Below are 17417 nucleotides of genomic sequence, written 5' to 3'. Positions count from 1 at the left end.
ATTTCTGTATTTTGTTTTTTATACTAATATTTAACGTTTTGACAAACGCTGTATGAGTGGTTGACCTGTTTAGCACACTTCCTCATGCGGGGCAATAAATAGATCTCGGCTAGCTCTTTTTGTCGCTCCTCTTCCTCGAGTCTCCTCCGCTGTTCCTCTGGGATAATGTCATCCCAGTTCTTACTGTCCCTCTCAGTGTCCATGTCAATCTCCTCCTCCTCCATCATGGAGAAGTTTGCCACCTGCAGGACGGAGCAGGCATTGTTTAATTGTGACTGATAGCCTCTCGAGACGGTCCAGCACATGTGGAAGCTGAAGTTTTAAAGTGTAAACCTTAAATTGTGAGAGGAGCTCCTCTCCTACAGTCGACGGTCCAGGGTCGTTCTCTCGGGTCTCTGCTCTCTTCAGGATTTCATCAATGTCCATCTCCTGCCAAACCAACCAACAAGTCAATCAGAAGCAGCTGCACACAAGCAACACGACGGCTATGTTTGGGGAAACAGGACCAAAATCTTATGACAAGGAGTAATTCTGTCATGATTACAGTATACATAGTTTTTGCATGGTAAAGGTGTAATGATATCAAAATATTTGAAACCACTGCAATTTCTAATTTCTTGCCATCAATTTCAAGATCACAAAAAATAATACTAGCCCTGAGATAAGTACAAAAAAAAAATAATCTCATGCTCACTGAAGACAAGTCAACAGTCAGCGAGAAAATAAGAACAAAAGAACTAATAACAAGCAATAAGCTAAAAACTACAACACATAAAATAGACCTAAACTCCAAGCACTAGAAATATTAAAACTGTATGATATGAACAAACCAACCAAAATCCACTGCATAGCAATCACCATGTAAATTAAATCAAATAAATATCCATTTACTCTTATTTAAGTTACAGAAGTCAATAACAGTGAGATTCTCTCTTTTGTAGTTGATTAACATTCATGACACAGACACTAGTGTGTATTTGATAGGGATGGGCTTTTTTGATGGATTTTATTGATTCATTCAAATTTGTTCTGCAACGATTTTATTTTTTAGAAATCGAGGAATTACGATTTTGAATAAAAATATTTCCAAATATTAGAATTAGACACTTTGACACAATATGCCGGTGTTAAGAGTAAAGAGAAAAAAATGATTCAACCACATGTCAGCACACGATTACACAGACGTGCGAAATATAGCACTAGGCGTCATTCACAGCACTTTGGTTTTGACAGAGATGTGAAGTGGCAGTGGAATAGGTAAAACATGCAAGAAGATGGGAGTGAACTTTAACTTGAGCGGCGTGTTACAGACTGCCGTTTCATGCATGAGACACGAGTGTTACAGACAAAGACGTCTCTGTTCACATAGACAAAACACTGGAAAAGAAGTGCAATCGAATGAAAACCTGTAAAGAACTACTACTGTGTGTCTGATATTTCATGTTAGCATCACGGTGACAGACTGAAAGCTGCTGTTTTTACAGAACAGTTATAGTTAATAATAGTCTACTGCGGTTACTCCTTCAGTCATCCTGAATTTGAATGACCTTGACTTTTGAGAATTTTTAAAAGCATTTTTGTGAACACATAATATTTTATAAGACAAGTTTGTACAAGATGTAGTTGCAGTTTTTTTATCTTTTCTGCAAAGATATTTAACAAGCGATTTGTTTAACATTTACATCATGTTGACAACTTCATGTGTGGTGTGCTTGGAAAAATCGATATTAAAATGTTTTTTGCAAAACCGCCCAGCCCTAGTATTTGACCATATAGGCTCAATAAGGCACCAGTTGAGAGGTCAGTTCACTACTATAGGGAAAACCATAGCACTTAAACACATTCAGAATGACAAACACTTGTGACGCTGCAGCACAGAAACGTAGTCCGGATCCAGTATATATGGCCCAGCCCTAGTGTTCACCCCACACACCTGTGGCTCCTGCTCCTCTCCCTCAGACTCTTTGAAAAGCTCTTCAGCACCGAACTTCAGGATGGCTGACAGTTCCTCCTTGTTGAATGGAGTGGAACTGCAGGAAATCACACAACAATAACACGCCATCATTTACAAGTACACACCATAGACACATACCAGACCTTCCACAGTTTTTTGCATGTTCTTCAATAAAAAAGAAAAGCGTTTGTCGAGTTAGGTAGCTCTACCTTGAAGGAGCAGCACCCGTGTCCAGGACAGTCTTCCCCGTGGTGTCCATCCTCTGGATCACCAGGTGGTCCAACACCATTTTCTTCTTGGCTCTCTCAATAATATCCTCCTCAACCGAGCCCTTCGTCACCAGACGGTATATATTTACCTGAAAGAGAAGATTACAGAAACATGTACAGTACTGAACTACACTGCATTATAAAGAATACATGTGAAGATGAATTAGTGCAAATGAAGTCATGATGTAATGAATACTGTTGCCAGGTGATTTAGTTATACTTGAGACAGCCGTTTATGAGCATTACTCATTTTGGTGCACTTTTATGCGTTTACAAATCTCCCATGTACAGTTTTCAGGGTCATGACGATCCAAAAATACAATATTCGAACAATTCAACAAAAAAAATAAAATAAAAAAATGATTGAACTCTCTGGGCAACTGAGGTTTAAATATGGAGATACATTTTATAAATCAGAATTTTTCAATTTAAATATTATTATGATGAAGTCAGACCAGGTTACAACGAAAGACAATATGTGCAGCTCGGATTAATATCAATGAAGTCAGCATACACTAGATGTGTTGACTAATATATCAGTCAGGTAACATGCATGTAAAGTGTGGAGCTGATGCGGACCTGTTTCTTCTGCCCAATCCTGTGCGCTCTGGCCTGGGCCTGCAGGTCGTTCTGAGGGTTCCAGTCCGAGTCAAAAATGACCACTGTATCTGCAGAGGCCAGGTTAATGCCCAGACCACCTGCTCGCGTGGACAACAGGAAGCAGAAATCCTGCAAAACACAACGGCAAACCTCAATTTTTCTATTTTCTCTCTAAATCTACAAACTTTCCTCATATTACACTTTACATTTGGAGAACATACATTTAATTCGTTTCCATTCATTGAGAGATTGTGAACCAAAAGCCTACTTTATTATTTTAATAAACATGAATTGTACCAAAATAATTTAATCAGATCAAAGTGACACAATTTTAGACTTCACAATGATAATGCAATCGACACCAGAACGAGTATTTTAACCCTTAATAATCAGCCACTTCACACATACCTCAGAGCCCTCTGCATTGAAATGATCTAAAGCCTGCTTCCTCATCTCACCCTTGATGGACCCGTCCAGTCTCTGTGAACACAAACACCTCTGTGAGTCACGCCTGAGACACAAACAGTGCCTGTAACTCCAGCGAGTGAGTCCGGTCATCACCTGGAATAAGAACTGCCTGTACTTCAGGTACTCAGCCAGGATGTCCAGCATCCGAACCATCTGGGAGAAGATGAGCACACGGTGCCCTCGCTCCTTCAGCCGAACCAGCAGTTTATCCAGAAGAATCAGCTTCCCACTGCTGCGAATAAGGTGCTGCAGACAATATATATACAGATTTGGTTAGCTGTGATTATACAGGACAGGTTTTTCCCCCAGCTAGAGTAGCCCTTTTCACTATGGAGGTTCAACACAATATTCAGATTCCTCCACACGGGTATTTTCTAGGATGTCTGCTTAGTGACACTTACTGAGGGAATTTTAATTTAGAATGTGGTTTTATATATATATATATATATATATATATATATATATATATATATATATATATTTAATTTAAACCATCCTACATTCCCTTGCCCTAAAGTGACATTTTTGCAAGTGCACAAAAAAACATTTGTATGTGTTCAGGAAATACTGAGCGCAACTGGTGAGCATGGTAATGTTTTCTTTTCATAAAATGAAAATGTTAGTCTGAATGCACTGTAAGTCACTTTGGATAAAAATGTATGCATTTAGCAGACGCTTTTATCCAAAGTGACTTACAGTGCATTCAGACTAACATTTCATTTTCATTTGGTTATCATGTCTCTAGCATGATTAGCAAGTTGCTAGCATGATTAGCATGTTGCTAGTATGTTTGCTAACATGTTTATAGCATGATTATCATGCGACTAGCATGATAGCTAGCTGGCATGATTAGCATGCTATAAACATGTTAGCAAACATACTAGCAACATGCTAATCATGCTAGCAACTTGCTAATCATGCTAGAGACATGATAACCACGTTAATCATGCTAGAAACATGCTAGCGACATGCTAATCATGCTAGGAGCATGCTAGTCACTTGCTAATCATGCTAGAAACATGCTAGCGACATGTTAGTAACTTGCTAATCATGCTAGTGACATGCTAGTCACTTGCTTATGCTAGTGACATGCTAGATACCTTGCTAATCATGTTAAGTACATGCTAGTCACTTGGTAATCATGCTAGCAACTTTGCTAATCATGCTAATGACATGGTAGTCACTTGCTTTTAATGCTAGCAATATGTTAATCACTTTCTTTTTTAAACTTCTTAACTTTTCAAACTTTAAATATCTTTAAATATTTTTAAACTTATTAAACTTTTCAAACTTTCAAAATTTTTCAAACTTTCTGGCCAGGCTTTTTCAAGCCAACTTAAAGTTTGACCACAAACTTTACTATCTAGTTATATATGTTATTATTATAATTTAGGCTAATCGGTTCTTTCCACCTGTGGGTGAGAACACACCTGCAGTCCTTCTTGTCTGTTGTAGAACTCCTCCTCTGGTGATTTAATGAGGTAGCAGTGGTTACAGCATTTCTTCAGCTCCATCATGATGTTGAGGAAGCCTGACCTGCTTCCTTTAGTGCCTTTACTCAGCGCTTTATAGTTCCTGGTCAATATCCACCTTAACAAAAAATAATGATTTATGTATGGGCATTTAATTTAAAGATTGGATATAAGAGGGAATTATATGGGACCCTGGGGCACAAAACCAGTCTTAAGTCACAGGGGTGTATTTTAAGCAATAGCAAAAAAAAAAAAACATTGTATGGGTCTAAATTATACATTTTTATTTTATGCCAAAAATCATTAGCATATTAAGTAAAGATCATGTTTCATGAATACATTTTGTAAATTTCCTACCGTAAATATATAAAAACTTAATTTTTGATTTTCTCAGCATTTAGATTTTTTTTGCACCCTCAGATTCCAGATTTTCAGATAGTTGTATCTCGCCCAAATATTGTCCTCCTAATAAACCACACTGGTTTTGTGCTCCAGGGTCAGATATAGCCAAGGTGGATTTTCTTCAGACACAACAATTTGTTAGGATATAGAGTGACAAGACCAATTGAACTAATAGAGTAAAATGGTGCTTCCATGCTGTCTTGGAAAAGCTTGTGTTTGTGCAGTCTCTCTCTACTGTACTCAACACTTTACTCTAAAAGCTGTCTTACTTGTAGTATTGTTTCTGAATGGCGCTCATCTCCACCCTGAGGATCTGCTCCACCTTGGCAGGCAGAGATTTCTCCACGTCCTTCTTCACTCTGCGCAGCAGGAAGGGCTCCAGCTCCTTGTGAAGACTGGTGTAGCCAGAGTCTCTGCCTTTGCCATGTTCCTCTTCAAACAGCTCCCACGAGTGAAATCTACCAACATATCAGTTTATATCAGCCCTGCATTCAGTGACATCTATTACATTGTAACACACCGATACAAGAATGTGGTTAACTCTTCTCTCTATGGTACTCAGCCTTGACCGCTTAAAACAAACCACAAAACGTTACGAGAGCTATCAAAAACCCACATAAAAAAAAAGTTTGCTTGCATATAGTAGCACTGCTGCAATGAAGTATATGGCTACATATTGAACTGATGTGACAGGAGGACACCTACTTTTCAGGCATAATAAAGTGTAGCAGAGACCAGAGCTCTTTGAGTGAGTTCTGGAGGGGTGTGCCTGTGATCAGGAGTCTGTGGTTGGACTTGAACTCAATCATAGTCTTGTAGAGGAGCGAATCGTCGTTCTTCAGCCGATGGGCCTCGTCTACACCAATGAATGCCCAGCTCACATTTCCTAAAAAGGACTGCAAGAGAAAACATAACAATGAGCTCTGCTCTGATAAAATTCACATTTCTCTCTTTTACATAGATATTAATATCATATGCAATAAAGGGCACCTTTTATGCAGAATTCACTTTTACATGTTGTTTGATCATAAATGTGTGTTGGAAGTATGCACACAACCACCCCATAATGATTAAAATCCACCTGCTCCTTTTTTTTTTACCCTCATAAATCCTAAGCAGTGTCTCAGAACAAGCTGTTTGCAGACTCTGTCAAATGTGAGAAAACCTTATCAAAAGTTTAAACTAATATTGCTTTAAACGCATGATTTCAGCACGACAATCAAAACCAAACAGATGTTTTTAGCAGTTTCTGAGGTAGGAGCTCTGAAGGCACAGCCCTAATCTGGAAAAGGGGGCGGGGAGCAGCAACTCATTTGCATTTAAAGAGACACACACAAAAACAGCATGTTTCTGCTCCCAATCAAAATACCGTATTTTTCGGACTATAAGTCGCACTGGACTATAAGTCGCATTTACGACTACAGGAGCACTGAGCATTATAGAGCGCCCTCTGGCGGCTGTAGACGGTAATGTTTTCTATTGGTTCAGGTCTCTTAGTTCATTTCTCTTGGTTCATGTCAAATTAATTTTGATAAATAAGTCGCACCTGACTATAAGTCGCAGGACCAGCCAAACTATAAAAAAAAGTTCGACTTATAGTCCGGAAAATACGGTAGGCATTTTCACAATGAAACAGTAAATGACTTGTAAATGAAACTCCAAAGACACATTCTGGGGACACCTGACACTTATATTACATCTTATAAAAAGGGACACAATAGGTGCCCTTTTAAATTTGGCTTTCGGCTCAAGCTGTACCTTATCCTTCAGCAGAATTTCATATGTAGTAAGCAGAACGTTGAACTTCAGTCGTTTGGTCTGTGGATGCATCCATTCATGTGTCCGGATCTGAACATCAAACAGACTGGCGTTACACTTCTTGTGTGCAAGAAATCTAGGAAATGCACACTCTTAGATTTTTTTAAATCGTACCATGTTTCTGCTGCTGATGTCTCCCAGGTACACCACAAAATTAATCTGAGGAGCCCAGAGCTGGATCTCCCTCTGCCAGGATGTGAGGGTAGACAGAGGCACCACCAGAAGGAACGGCCCGTAAAGCTGGTGCTCATTGAACAAGTAATTGAGGAAGCTGATAGTCTGGATTGTTTTGCCCAAACCCATCTCATCAGCCAGGATACAACTGTTCCCTCTGGGAAAGTAGAAGAGAATGAGTGAAGAAACTGATTAAATCACTCACGACTGTGGCAATCTATCCATCAATGAAACCAGCGTGATGTCTATTAGGTAGAAACCAAACGGACATACTTGCACCAAGAATGGGCCATCCAGTTCAGACCCTCCAGCTGATAGTCCCGCAGCTCCAATCCATCTGCACCAATGTAGTGAGGCTGCTTCTTCATGGGTACAAACCGTGGCCTCTGTTTTAAAACCTACAGGAAATCAAACATTTAACTGGTTGTACAGTGATTGGGGTTTGAGTCACTTGCTCAGATGACCGGCGTTGACTCCAGTTACCTTGCAATCTCTGGAGGGAATGGTTTTGCACTGATTCCGACTCATGTACTCATCAATGCACTTTTGAAACTTTCTGGCAATGAGAGCACCGTCTTCCCAGCTGCACTCAGAGTATGACAGCCCCTGCCATTTACACAGGTAATCTGGATAACCTGCGGCAGACTTCTGATTTGAATGTCCTGCAAGATTAAGACAACCGAAAAGGTCAATAAATATCAATGGATTGAAACAAAGACAATAGGAGGTAGTGTCCTGTTACCGATGATCCTCTCCACAAGCTGATATTGTGAATGCAAGTCATCCATGAGCTCCTGCTGACAGTTGAAGTATTCAACATCCTCAGGCGAGGCAGATTTGAGCCTACGGTGACAGTGTTTAATCAAATTAGCATCTATGCCACATTACCTAAAGGAAATTAAAGGGTTAGTTCACCCAAAAATGTATGTACGGTATACTGTCCATGTCCAGAAAGGTAAGAAAAACATCATCAAAGTAGTCCATGTGACATCAGAGGGTCAGTTAGAATTTGTTGAAGCATCGAAAATACATTTTGGTCCAAAAATAGCAAAAACTATGACTTTATTCAGCATTGTCTTCTCTTCCGTGTCTGTTGTGAGCGCTGCTTCCATGTTTTCTGGTTTGCCCAATAACAAAGATAACACGTTAGCCATGTCACTGTGATGGGAAGTTCAGTTTTTTCCATGAACCGGTTCTTTCGGCCAGTTCGATTCAATAAACCGGTTGAAGAAAACGGTTCACCGGTTCTTTTGCGCTCGACTTAATGTCGTCATTTGCGATGATTGCCCTTGATTCAAGCCTTCGGTTTACCGGCGCTCATAACACTAGCACAGAATCAGTTCAGAATCAATCACCAAAAGAATCAGTTCGGTTCAGACGCTCTGTGTGTCGGTCTGCTTCACACTGAATCACACATGCGCAGTATCATCAGCTCCTCGGTTCTCGAATCGGACGCGTCTGACAGAAACAGTTCTTGACTCGTGAACGAGTCATTATCTGGCTCGGCTCTGTGTTCATCTTCAGTTCTCTCTTCACAGCAGTTCAGTCAGTGTACTGTTTGAGTAAATGAATTACTCCGGGATATTGGTTTGTTTGAAATCAGAGGGAATGTCAGCCACATTAAAAAAATTAACAGCTTAAGTCATTTGTGGATTAATGCGTATTGGAGACGCGAACCATTTAAAATGATTCAGTTCGGTTTGGTGAACTGAATGATTCGTTCACGAACCGGATATGACAAACTGCTTTGTTTTGAACTCTCTCACAACAGACAAGAAAGAGAAGACAATGCTGAATAAAGTCGTAGTTTTTGTTATGTTTGGACCAAAATGTATTTTCGATGCTTCAACAAATTCTAACTGACCCTCTGATGTCACATGGACTACTTCGATGATGTTTCTCTTACCTTTCTGGACATGGACAGTAGATCGTACACACAGCTTCAATGGAGGGACTGAGAGCTCTCGGACTAAATCTAAAATATCTTAAACTGTGTTCAGAAGATAAACGGAGGTCTCACGGGTTTGGAACGACATGAGGGTGAGTTAATCACATAATTTTCCTTTTTGGCTGAACTAACCCTCTAAGTATCATTAAGGGAATCATACCATTTCTTTTTCTCCTGCTCTTTTTTCTTGAAGTTGTCCAGTTTCTTCATGCCCCTCGCGTTCTGTTGTTTGAGCGTCTCCTCTGTCTCCCAGGTGTTGTGAATGTGGGACCAGTTCTTCCATTTCATCAAGTACTGTACCTCTCCTGGCTGTCTGTTGGGGTCAAAGTTGGCGTTGGGGTCTCCATCTGCTTCCACTGCATACACTGTGGTTACGGCCCCAGTTGCTGTTAAAGAACAAGACAACACTTTAATACAGATCTCTAAACTTTTCTCCCAAGCTGAATGTGTTTTCACACTTCACTCTGCCTCAAGAGAAACAGACTGAACCTATTGAAAGCTGTGTGGATTTATTCATGTCACACAGATTGAACGGTTGTCAAACGTACAAAAGATACTTCATTTTTTTGTTCTCACCTCCTTTCCGGCCTATCCTCATTTCCATAACTCTTTCCAGTGTCTCAAACTCGTCCTCCTCCGGCGGTGGGACGTCCTCTCCGCACACTTCCACCAGGTCATCTGAATCAGTCTTCAGTTCCTCATCTTCTTTATAGCTCACATTGACTGTGGCCTGCCGCCGAGGCCCTGCTAAAGCTTTTTTATAATCGTCCTCGTCATCGGAGGAGGAGCAGGAGGGCTTCATCTTGGGAGCTTTGTTATTTTTCCCATTCCTGGCATTGGCCCTGAGAGATGAGATAGCAAAGATTCATTCAGCAACAGTACAGCAACAAAATACTATTTTGCCTTTAAATACATTTAATCTGAGTATTTTTGAATTTGGATTTTCAAAATACATCAGGTACTCAACTGCATTATTAGACTGCTGAGGGGTTCCTGCAGGGTTGGGCAGTATTTCAAATACATGTATCTGAAATACAACCCGAATTCCGGAAAAGTTGGGACGTTTTTTAAATTTTAATAAAATGAAAACTAAAAGACTTTCAAATAACATGAGCCAATATTTTATTCACAATAGAACATAGATAACATAGCAAATGTTTAAACTGAGAAAGTTTACAATTTTATGCACAAAATGAGCTCATTTCAATTTTGATTTCTGCTACAGGTCTCAAAATAGTTGGGACGGGGCATGTTTACCATGGTGTAGCATCTCCTTTTCTTTTCAAAACAGTTTGAAGACGTCTGGGCATTGAGGCTATGAGTTGCTGGAGTTTTGCTGTTGGAATTTGGTCCCATTCTTGCCTTATATAGATTTCCAGCTGCTGAAGAGTTCGTGGTCGTCTTTGACGTATTTTTCGTTTAATGATGCGCCAAATGTTCTCTATAGGTGAAAGATCTGGACTGCAGGCAGGCCAGGTTAGCACCCGGACTCTTCTACAACGAAGCCATGCTGTTGTTATAGCTGCAGTATGTGGTTTTGCATTGTCCTGCTGAAATAAACAAGGCCTTCCCTGAAATAGACGTTGTTTGGAGGGAAGCATATGTTGCTCTAAAACCTTTATATACCTTTCAGCATTCACAGAGCCTTCCAAAACATGCAAGCTGCCCATACCGTATGCACTTATGCACCCCCATACCATCAGAGATGCTGGCTTTTGAACTGAACGCTGATAACATGCTGGAAGGTCTCCCTCCTCTTTAGCCCGGAGGACACGGCGTCCGTGATTTCCAACAAGAATGTCAAATTTGGACTCGTCTGACCATAAAACACTATTCCACTTTGAAATAGTCCATTTTAAATGAGCCTTGGCCCACAGGACACGACGGCGCTTCTGGACCATGTTCACATATGGCTTCCTTTTTGCATGATAGAGCTTTAGTTGGCATCTGCTGATGGCACGGCGGATTGTGTTTACCGACAGTGGTTTCTGAAAGTATTCCTGGGCCCATTTAGTAATGTCATTGACACAATCATGCCGATGAGTGATGCCGTGTCGTCTGAGAGCCCGAAGACCACGGGCATCCAATAAAGGTCTCCGGCCTTGTCCCTTACGCACAGAGATTTCTCCAGTTTCTCTGAATCTTTTGATGATGTTATGCACTGTAGATGATGAGATTTGCAAAGCCTTTGCAATTTGACGTTGAGGAACATTGTTTTTAAAGTTTTCCACAATTTTTTTACGCAGTCTTTCACAGATTGGAGAGCCTCTGCCCATCTTTACTTCTGAGAGACTCTGCTTCTCTAAGACAAAGCTTTTATAGCTAATCATGTTACAGACCTGATATCAATTAACTTAATTAATCACTAGATGTTCTCCCAGCTGAATCTTTTCAAAACTGCTTGCTTTTTTAGCCATTTGTTGCCCCCGTGCCAACTTTTTTGAGACCTGTACCAGGCATTAAATTTTAAATGAGCTAATTAAGTGGATAAAAGTGTAAAATTTCTCAGTTTAAACATTTGCTATGTTATCTATGTTCTATTGTGAATAAAATATTGGCTCATGTGATTTGAAATTCCTTTAGTTTTCATTTTATTAAAATTTAAAAAACATCCCAACTTTTCCGGAATTCGGGTTGTACTATTAACACCTTTAGAAAAAGTCCAATGTATTTTGTATTTAAAGTTTAATGTCAGTTCTCTCTTCACAGCAGTTCAGTCAGTGTACTGTTTGAGTAAATGAATTACTCTGGGATATTGGTTTGTTTGAACTCAGAGGGAGTGTCAGTCTCATTAAAAAAGTTTAAGTCATTTGTGGATTAATGCGTATTGGAGACGCGAACCGTTTAAAACGATTCAGTTCGATTTGGTGAACTGGTTCAAGAAGATCCAGTTACATTGAGTGATTCGTTCACGAACCGGATATCACAAACTGCTTTGTTTTGAACTCTCTCTCACAACAGACACGGAAGAGAAGACAATGCTGAATAAAGTTGTATTTTTTGATATTTTTGGACCAAAATGTATTTATTCTAACTGACCCTCTGATGTCACATGGACTACTTTGATGATGTTTTTCTTACCTTTCTGGACATGGGCAGTAGACCGTACACACAGCTTCAATGGAGGGACTGAGAGCTCTCGGACTAAATCTAAAATATCTTAAACTGTGTTCTGAAGATAAATGGAGGTCTCACGGGTTTGGAACGACATGAGAGTGAGTTATTAATGACAAATTTGATTATTGGGTGAACTAACCCTTTAATAATTGAGTCATTCGACCGATTCGTTCAAAACACTGAATCATTCAGTAACAAAACACTGTTGCTTGGAGATTGTGCAACACCTCTACTGTTGGTAAAACAGGACAAAACAGTAAATACTGTGTCTAAAAAGTAAGTAAATTACTAACTATTTGACTAACCTACTTGTTTATTGAATTAAAATCATTTGCAATCATAGGAATATTCAGCAAAATAGCTCCCTTGTCATGGTATGTCAGTTAACTATATCATGTTATGAATAAACTAAGCATCATGTCTTATGTGTGCTGTTATGCTCATTTGTTAAGTCTCACAGAGAGACAGGCAGCGAGCCTCAACAGCGCCATCTTGATACCAGAAATACACTATCTATTTTCAATCGCTGTTTACACAATGTAATAATCAGAAGAATTATTCCCGCATTATGATGCTTCTCTGGGTATCGTTTGTACGTTTTTAAAAACAACATTTTAAACTAGCTTGAAGGAGGTCAGCTTGCTGTAGCTCAACCTTTATTATAATTATTATTGAAAATATTTTATAAACAAAGAGGGTAGTTTGGCCTTGTATTCTGCTGTAACTACAACAGGGGAAGAAAAAAAACAGGTCTGTTGTCAGGCTGAAAATATTTTATGGGTAATGTGACCAAAAATGTAACACCCATTAAATCTGAATTTAAGACATTTTAAGATTTCTTAAGGACACTTTAGGCTCCAGGCACATGTGGAAGAAAAAAACAAGACCAAAACAGGCAAATTTGGTTTGAGAATAACCAATTCCACTATATTTACTTATCCAAAAAAGCCACCAGCGGGCAGCCAATCAAAATTCAGCAGTAGTATTAAGAAATTTGAATGGCCAGCCACTCTGAATTTTATTCTACATGGGGAAGGGTGTTTAAATGAGTCTGTGCGCCAAATTTAGTGAAAATGAGCAAAAATGCAATAGAATGCATTTATTAATAGAAAAGGTGAATTTTGATTTCATGTTTAATTAAAAAAAAAGAAAACACTAAACAAACAATGGAAGACTTTTGTGAAAAAATATCCTCTATAAAATGGCATAGGTAAATCAAGATTGATGTGAAAACCGTACTTGTTGGAAGGTTTTCTGCTCTTGACTTTGTGACTGGGCTCATAGTCTGACACGGACTCATCACTGTTCTCCTGCTCCTCTGCTGAAGAGTCAGACGAGCCACTTCCTGAACCAGAGCCCGAGTCAGAGTCAGACCTACACACACAACACCAGGGTCAATGTTAACCAGATCAGAGCCAGAGTGTTTTCCACACCAAACAGATGAACACTCACCCTTTACTCCTGCTCTTTGACTCATCATCCGACTCCTCACTACTTGAAGAGTCCTGCAGGAGCACAACAAACACTTAAAATTTATGATCATTTTTCTGGAGTTAATATTCCCTAAGTGGCAGTAATAGCACGCAGTACCTCGTCTGAACCGGTGTTTGAGGAGCTCTGCTGCTGTTGAAGCTGTTGTTTCCTGAGCATGGCTGTCCTTTGCACTGTCAGGATACTGGGATTGGACTTCCAAAACTATAAGGAATTACAACAACAGGGACATTTTCAAAACACTTAGAAACAAAGGCTCTGTTCCGAAACCCTGTGAAGTGCCTACTTAGTGTTTCCCATTAATTAGCGTGAATCTGTCCCGCCGCGGTTTCATGAAGCAAACATCTTCAAACACACTAAAATCAAAAGCACGATATGGTTTAGTGGCCCTTATCAAACCACAAAAGGTGGAGATTTATTTAAACGGATACAAAACAGTATTTGCCTGCAAGGTAACTGCAACCTATGTATTATGTAAATGTAATGTTTCATTTAATGCAAAAGATGCCATATCAGGTGCTTTGACAGAAATGTAAAAATAAACTTATCTAAAAATCCATTGTGCATGAAGGCTTGTCGTAACAGCAAGTGAACATCCGATAAACTTCACAGAATGAGAGTCAGTATGAGCACCCACAGAGAGGAACAGTAACAAGCTAAAAGTTCTTACCGAAATTGCTTTTCATTTCTACATGAAATAGAAGTTACCAAGATAACATTTAATTATGTATAAACAAACTTATTTTAAAAAAGGTAACAAAACACTATCTCTATCCAGTTAACATCTGATTTGTGCTTTTGATTTCCTTTAATTTAATCTTTCACTTTCTTTAAACTTCCACTGTTTTACATGTGAAATAATGAGGTCAATCCTGATTTCATGCACACTTTATAGCACTACACCTTGCATCTGACAACTTTACACAAAAGATTTATGAAGCTTACCGCTGCTCCATCGATTTTGTTGTCTTGATCATTCTTTTCCTTGGATTTCTCAGAGTCCGAGTGGCTTCCAGAATCCGAGCCGCTTCCTGAGTCACTGCTCCCTGATTGGCTACTGCTAGAACTGCTGCTGCTTGAACTCGATCCCGAGCCCGATCCTGACCCAGACTCATCATCTGAATTACTGAGACACAAAAACAGGTACCACGAGTCAATTCCTCAGCAATTCCCCCACTTTCACACTGTGCATGAGAGAAGACAAGCAAAGTATGAGGTTATTCATGCTTCATTATTCACTGATGATTTAAATCTATAGCACTTTCCAGTAGTATGCATGTTTAGCACTACAATGACCTGAATTGGGCAAAACATTGACTACGGAATGAAAAAAAAACACTGAAATAATGGGTGACAGGAGAAACAGACTCAGAAAGAATGGATGATGGTGTAAGTTACACTAAAGTAACCATTAGTCTGCCATACAATCCAATTCCTCTCATGACAAAAAGCACATGTAAGGTTTATTCTGCTAGCATGTAACAGCTTGAGCAATGCTCTGATGTAAAAAGCCTGCTGTCAAACACCCTGTCAACACCAGATGATGGCGGTAAAGTAAATGGAATCGGATTATAATCTATGCAAATGTGTAAACTGCCACAATTTTCTTTTTCAGACAAACCATTACTTTACAGTTTGTTAACATGGAAACCAATGTATTCTGGTTACCTGGACTCTCCGCTGCTGTTGCTGACACTTTCATCCTCACTGCGTCCATCCATCGCAATCAAATATTACAGATTAGACCCTGATGAGATCCTTGCGGTCTGTGTGTGCCACTTCACAGCAGCTCACCTAAAAAGAAAACAGAAAACAGAAACTCAGACACATGGAATGTTTTTATCAAGGAGACTTATCTTACCTTTCCAGTAAACATCACTGATTTCTTTCTAAGAGACTACAGCATAAAGAAGTCTGAGGAACTGAAATTAACCAAACATAGCAGCTGAAACAATTTAACAGCTGGTTTTCAGAAAATTTACACAAAGTATTTATATAGAAAGGTCTGCATTTTGTTTGCCGTTGTAAACACACTAGCAGGAATGCATTGCATACGTGTTCAGTGTGTTTTTTTTAACTGGTTACGTAAATACTGTATATTATTAGTTTATTCTTCAATATTGTGGTCTCAATGTGGCTGGAGTACACTATATCAGCAAATGCATCTTCGAGAGGATTACTTCTCTACTTCCCCTTTTCAAAACTACACCAATAACAGAAAAAGTCTAAATTTACTTCAGCGGCAAACCACGTGTTTTGTCTCTACGTAAAATCTACAGATGAATCGTAAAGAACTCTTATGGATATCAACATATTTTGCATCGTTTAATGAATGAAAACGATCTGTGTGATGTTGACCGCAGGGGCCTCTAGGGACCAGGCCTAAAAGCAGCGGACTGTCCTGAGCTGTGCGGCGGCCTGAAGCAGCGCCATGCTCGGGCACAGGCGCGGAATACCCTCGGGGTGTTTACAAATCCCGTTATCACGGAGTTTATATTTCACATCATTGAGACATGTTTTGTTCGTTCACACCACTAGAAGTGCAGGATTGGCGATACACTTTAAATCGTTCATCAGTCTCTCCCAGTTGTGGCAGGACAGGCTAACTTAGCCTAGCATGCTACTGCTAAGAGAGAATCGCGTGCTAGCTGTTTGGCTAACACAGTCACGTTACTGGAGTCCACTAAGACATAATCTAGATCAGATTAATAATACAGTACCATCTAAACCATATTTCGATAGAATCCTCCCAGTATAACTTCTTGTTTATTGGTTTAGCCTGTTACCTCACATGCTAAGCTAAATGAGCATCCTCACTCAGTTTGAGTTTAATTTTGATGGGACATTCTGCTTCGCATTTAGCTGGCTCGTCTTAAGCACATATAACTAACAGTTGTGACAATGAACCTGTGGGTTTTGTCTTATTATGGGAGGTTTCGGTTGTATTCGGGCTGTTTTCCGTGATAACTGTCTGGTCTTCACGCTGTTGTTGAGCCGCACTGCGCTTCTGTAGATCCGCCGCTCGGTTTGTTTTCATTAGCCCTTCAAACTGGTGAATACAGACAGCATCGCGAGCCGTGTATAGACATCTACTGATGAAGCCCCAGCCAGGCTCGGGTTCTCCGCCAGCCCCGTCTCGTACACACACTCGTGGTTCACAATGAAGGTGTTTTCTCTGTTATTACCTGCCTGTCCCGCGCTGCTCTGCTCGCGGCTCTTTCTGCTGTCGCTCGGGAGCTCCACTAAAACACTCCTAAGACTTTATTCCGAGAGATGGGTGTCTGAGTCCCCCCCCCCCGCGGTCAAGAGTGCCTTGGGGTTAGACGCTAGAAAGTGTTTTGGTATTCCATGTGCCGGGAAACAGGTGTGATAACAGGCATACTTCAGCTGTAAATCCTTCAGCAGCCGGTCTCCGCCATGACACGCTCGCGCACACAGAGAGCGAAACCCCGGGCCGTGACGTCACCGCTCTCCCGCGCAACGCGCAATCCTCACTAGTTGAAAAAACAAACAATAAAAAGGCACATACTTTCATTACATAATTACACAAAAAGAGGAAACCAAAGATCCCTAGCAGTACACACATCACATGAATTAAGTTAATGCTATTTGCAATTGTTCAATTTGATAATAATAATAATTGAATAATTCTTCATTTATGATGAACCTTGTTAGCTTGTACCTGTGATTGATGATCAGTTAGT

General features: G+C 40.0%; 1 protein-coding gene across 1 annotated transcript in view; it reads right to left on the bottom strand.

Annotated features, from left to right (window-relative positions):
* The window catches only part of LOC132127708 (chromodomain-helicase-DNA-binding protein 1-like), a 28138-nt gene extending 10946 nt beyond the window's left edge, over positions 1 to 17192 (bottom strand). The window contains 23 exon segments of the mRNA XM_059539750.1: positions 66 to 242; positions 334 to 429; positions 1934 to 2030; positions 2164 to 2312; positions 2803 to 2952; positions 3232 to 3303; positions 3385 to 3537; positions 4722 to 4881; positions 5435 to 5623; positions 5871 to 6061; positions 6924 to 7013; positions 7098 to 7314; positions 7431 to 7555; positions 7641 to 7819; positions 7900 to 8000; positions 9266 to 9491; positions 9682 to 9947; positions 13462 to 13596; positions 13669 to 13727; positions 13813 to 13917; positions 14659 to 14839; positions 15382 to 15507; positions 16899 to 17192. Of these exon segments, the coding sequence (XP_059395733.1) occupies positions 66 to 242; positions 334 to 429; positions 1934 to 2030; positions 2164 to 2312; positions 2803 to 2952; positions 3232 to 3303; positions 3385 to 3537; positions 4722 to 4881; positions 5435 to 5623; positions 5871 to 6061; positions 6924 to 7013; positions 7098 to 7314; positions 7431 to 7555; positions 7641 to 7819; positions 7900 to 8000; positions 9266 to 9491; positions 9682 to 9947; positions 13462 to 13596; positions 13669 to 13727; positions 13813 to 13917; positions 14659 to 14839; positions 15382 to 15434 (3171 nt within the window). The 5' untranslated portion in view covers positions 15435 to 15507; positions 16899 to 17192.
* Between the last annotated feature and the right edge of the window lie 225 nt (positions 17193 to 17417).

Source organism: Carassius carassius, chromosome 45 (genome assembly GCF_963082965.1).
Source record: "Carassius carassius chromosome 45, fCarCar2.1, whole genome shotgun sequence".
In the NCBI taxonomy this organism is placed as follows: Eukaryota; Metazoa; Chordata; class Actinopteri; order Cypriniformes; family Cyprinidae; genus Carassius; species Carassius carassius.
The sequence above is the reverse complement of the archived record's forward strand: the minus strand, read 5'-3'. Positions and strand labels throughout refer to the sequence as shown.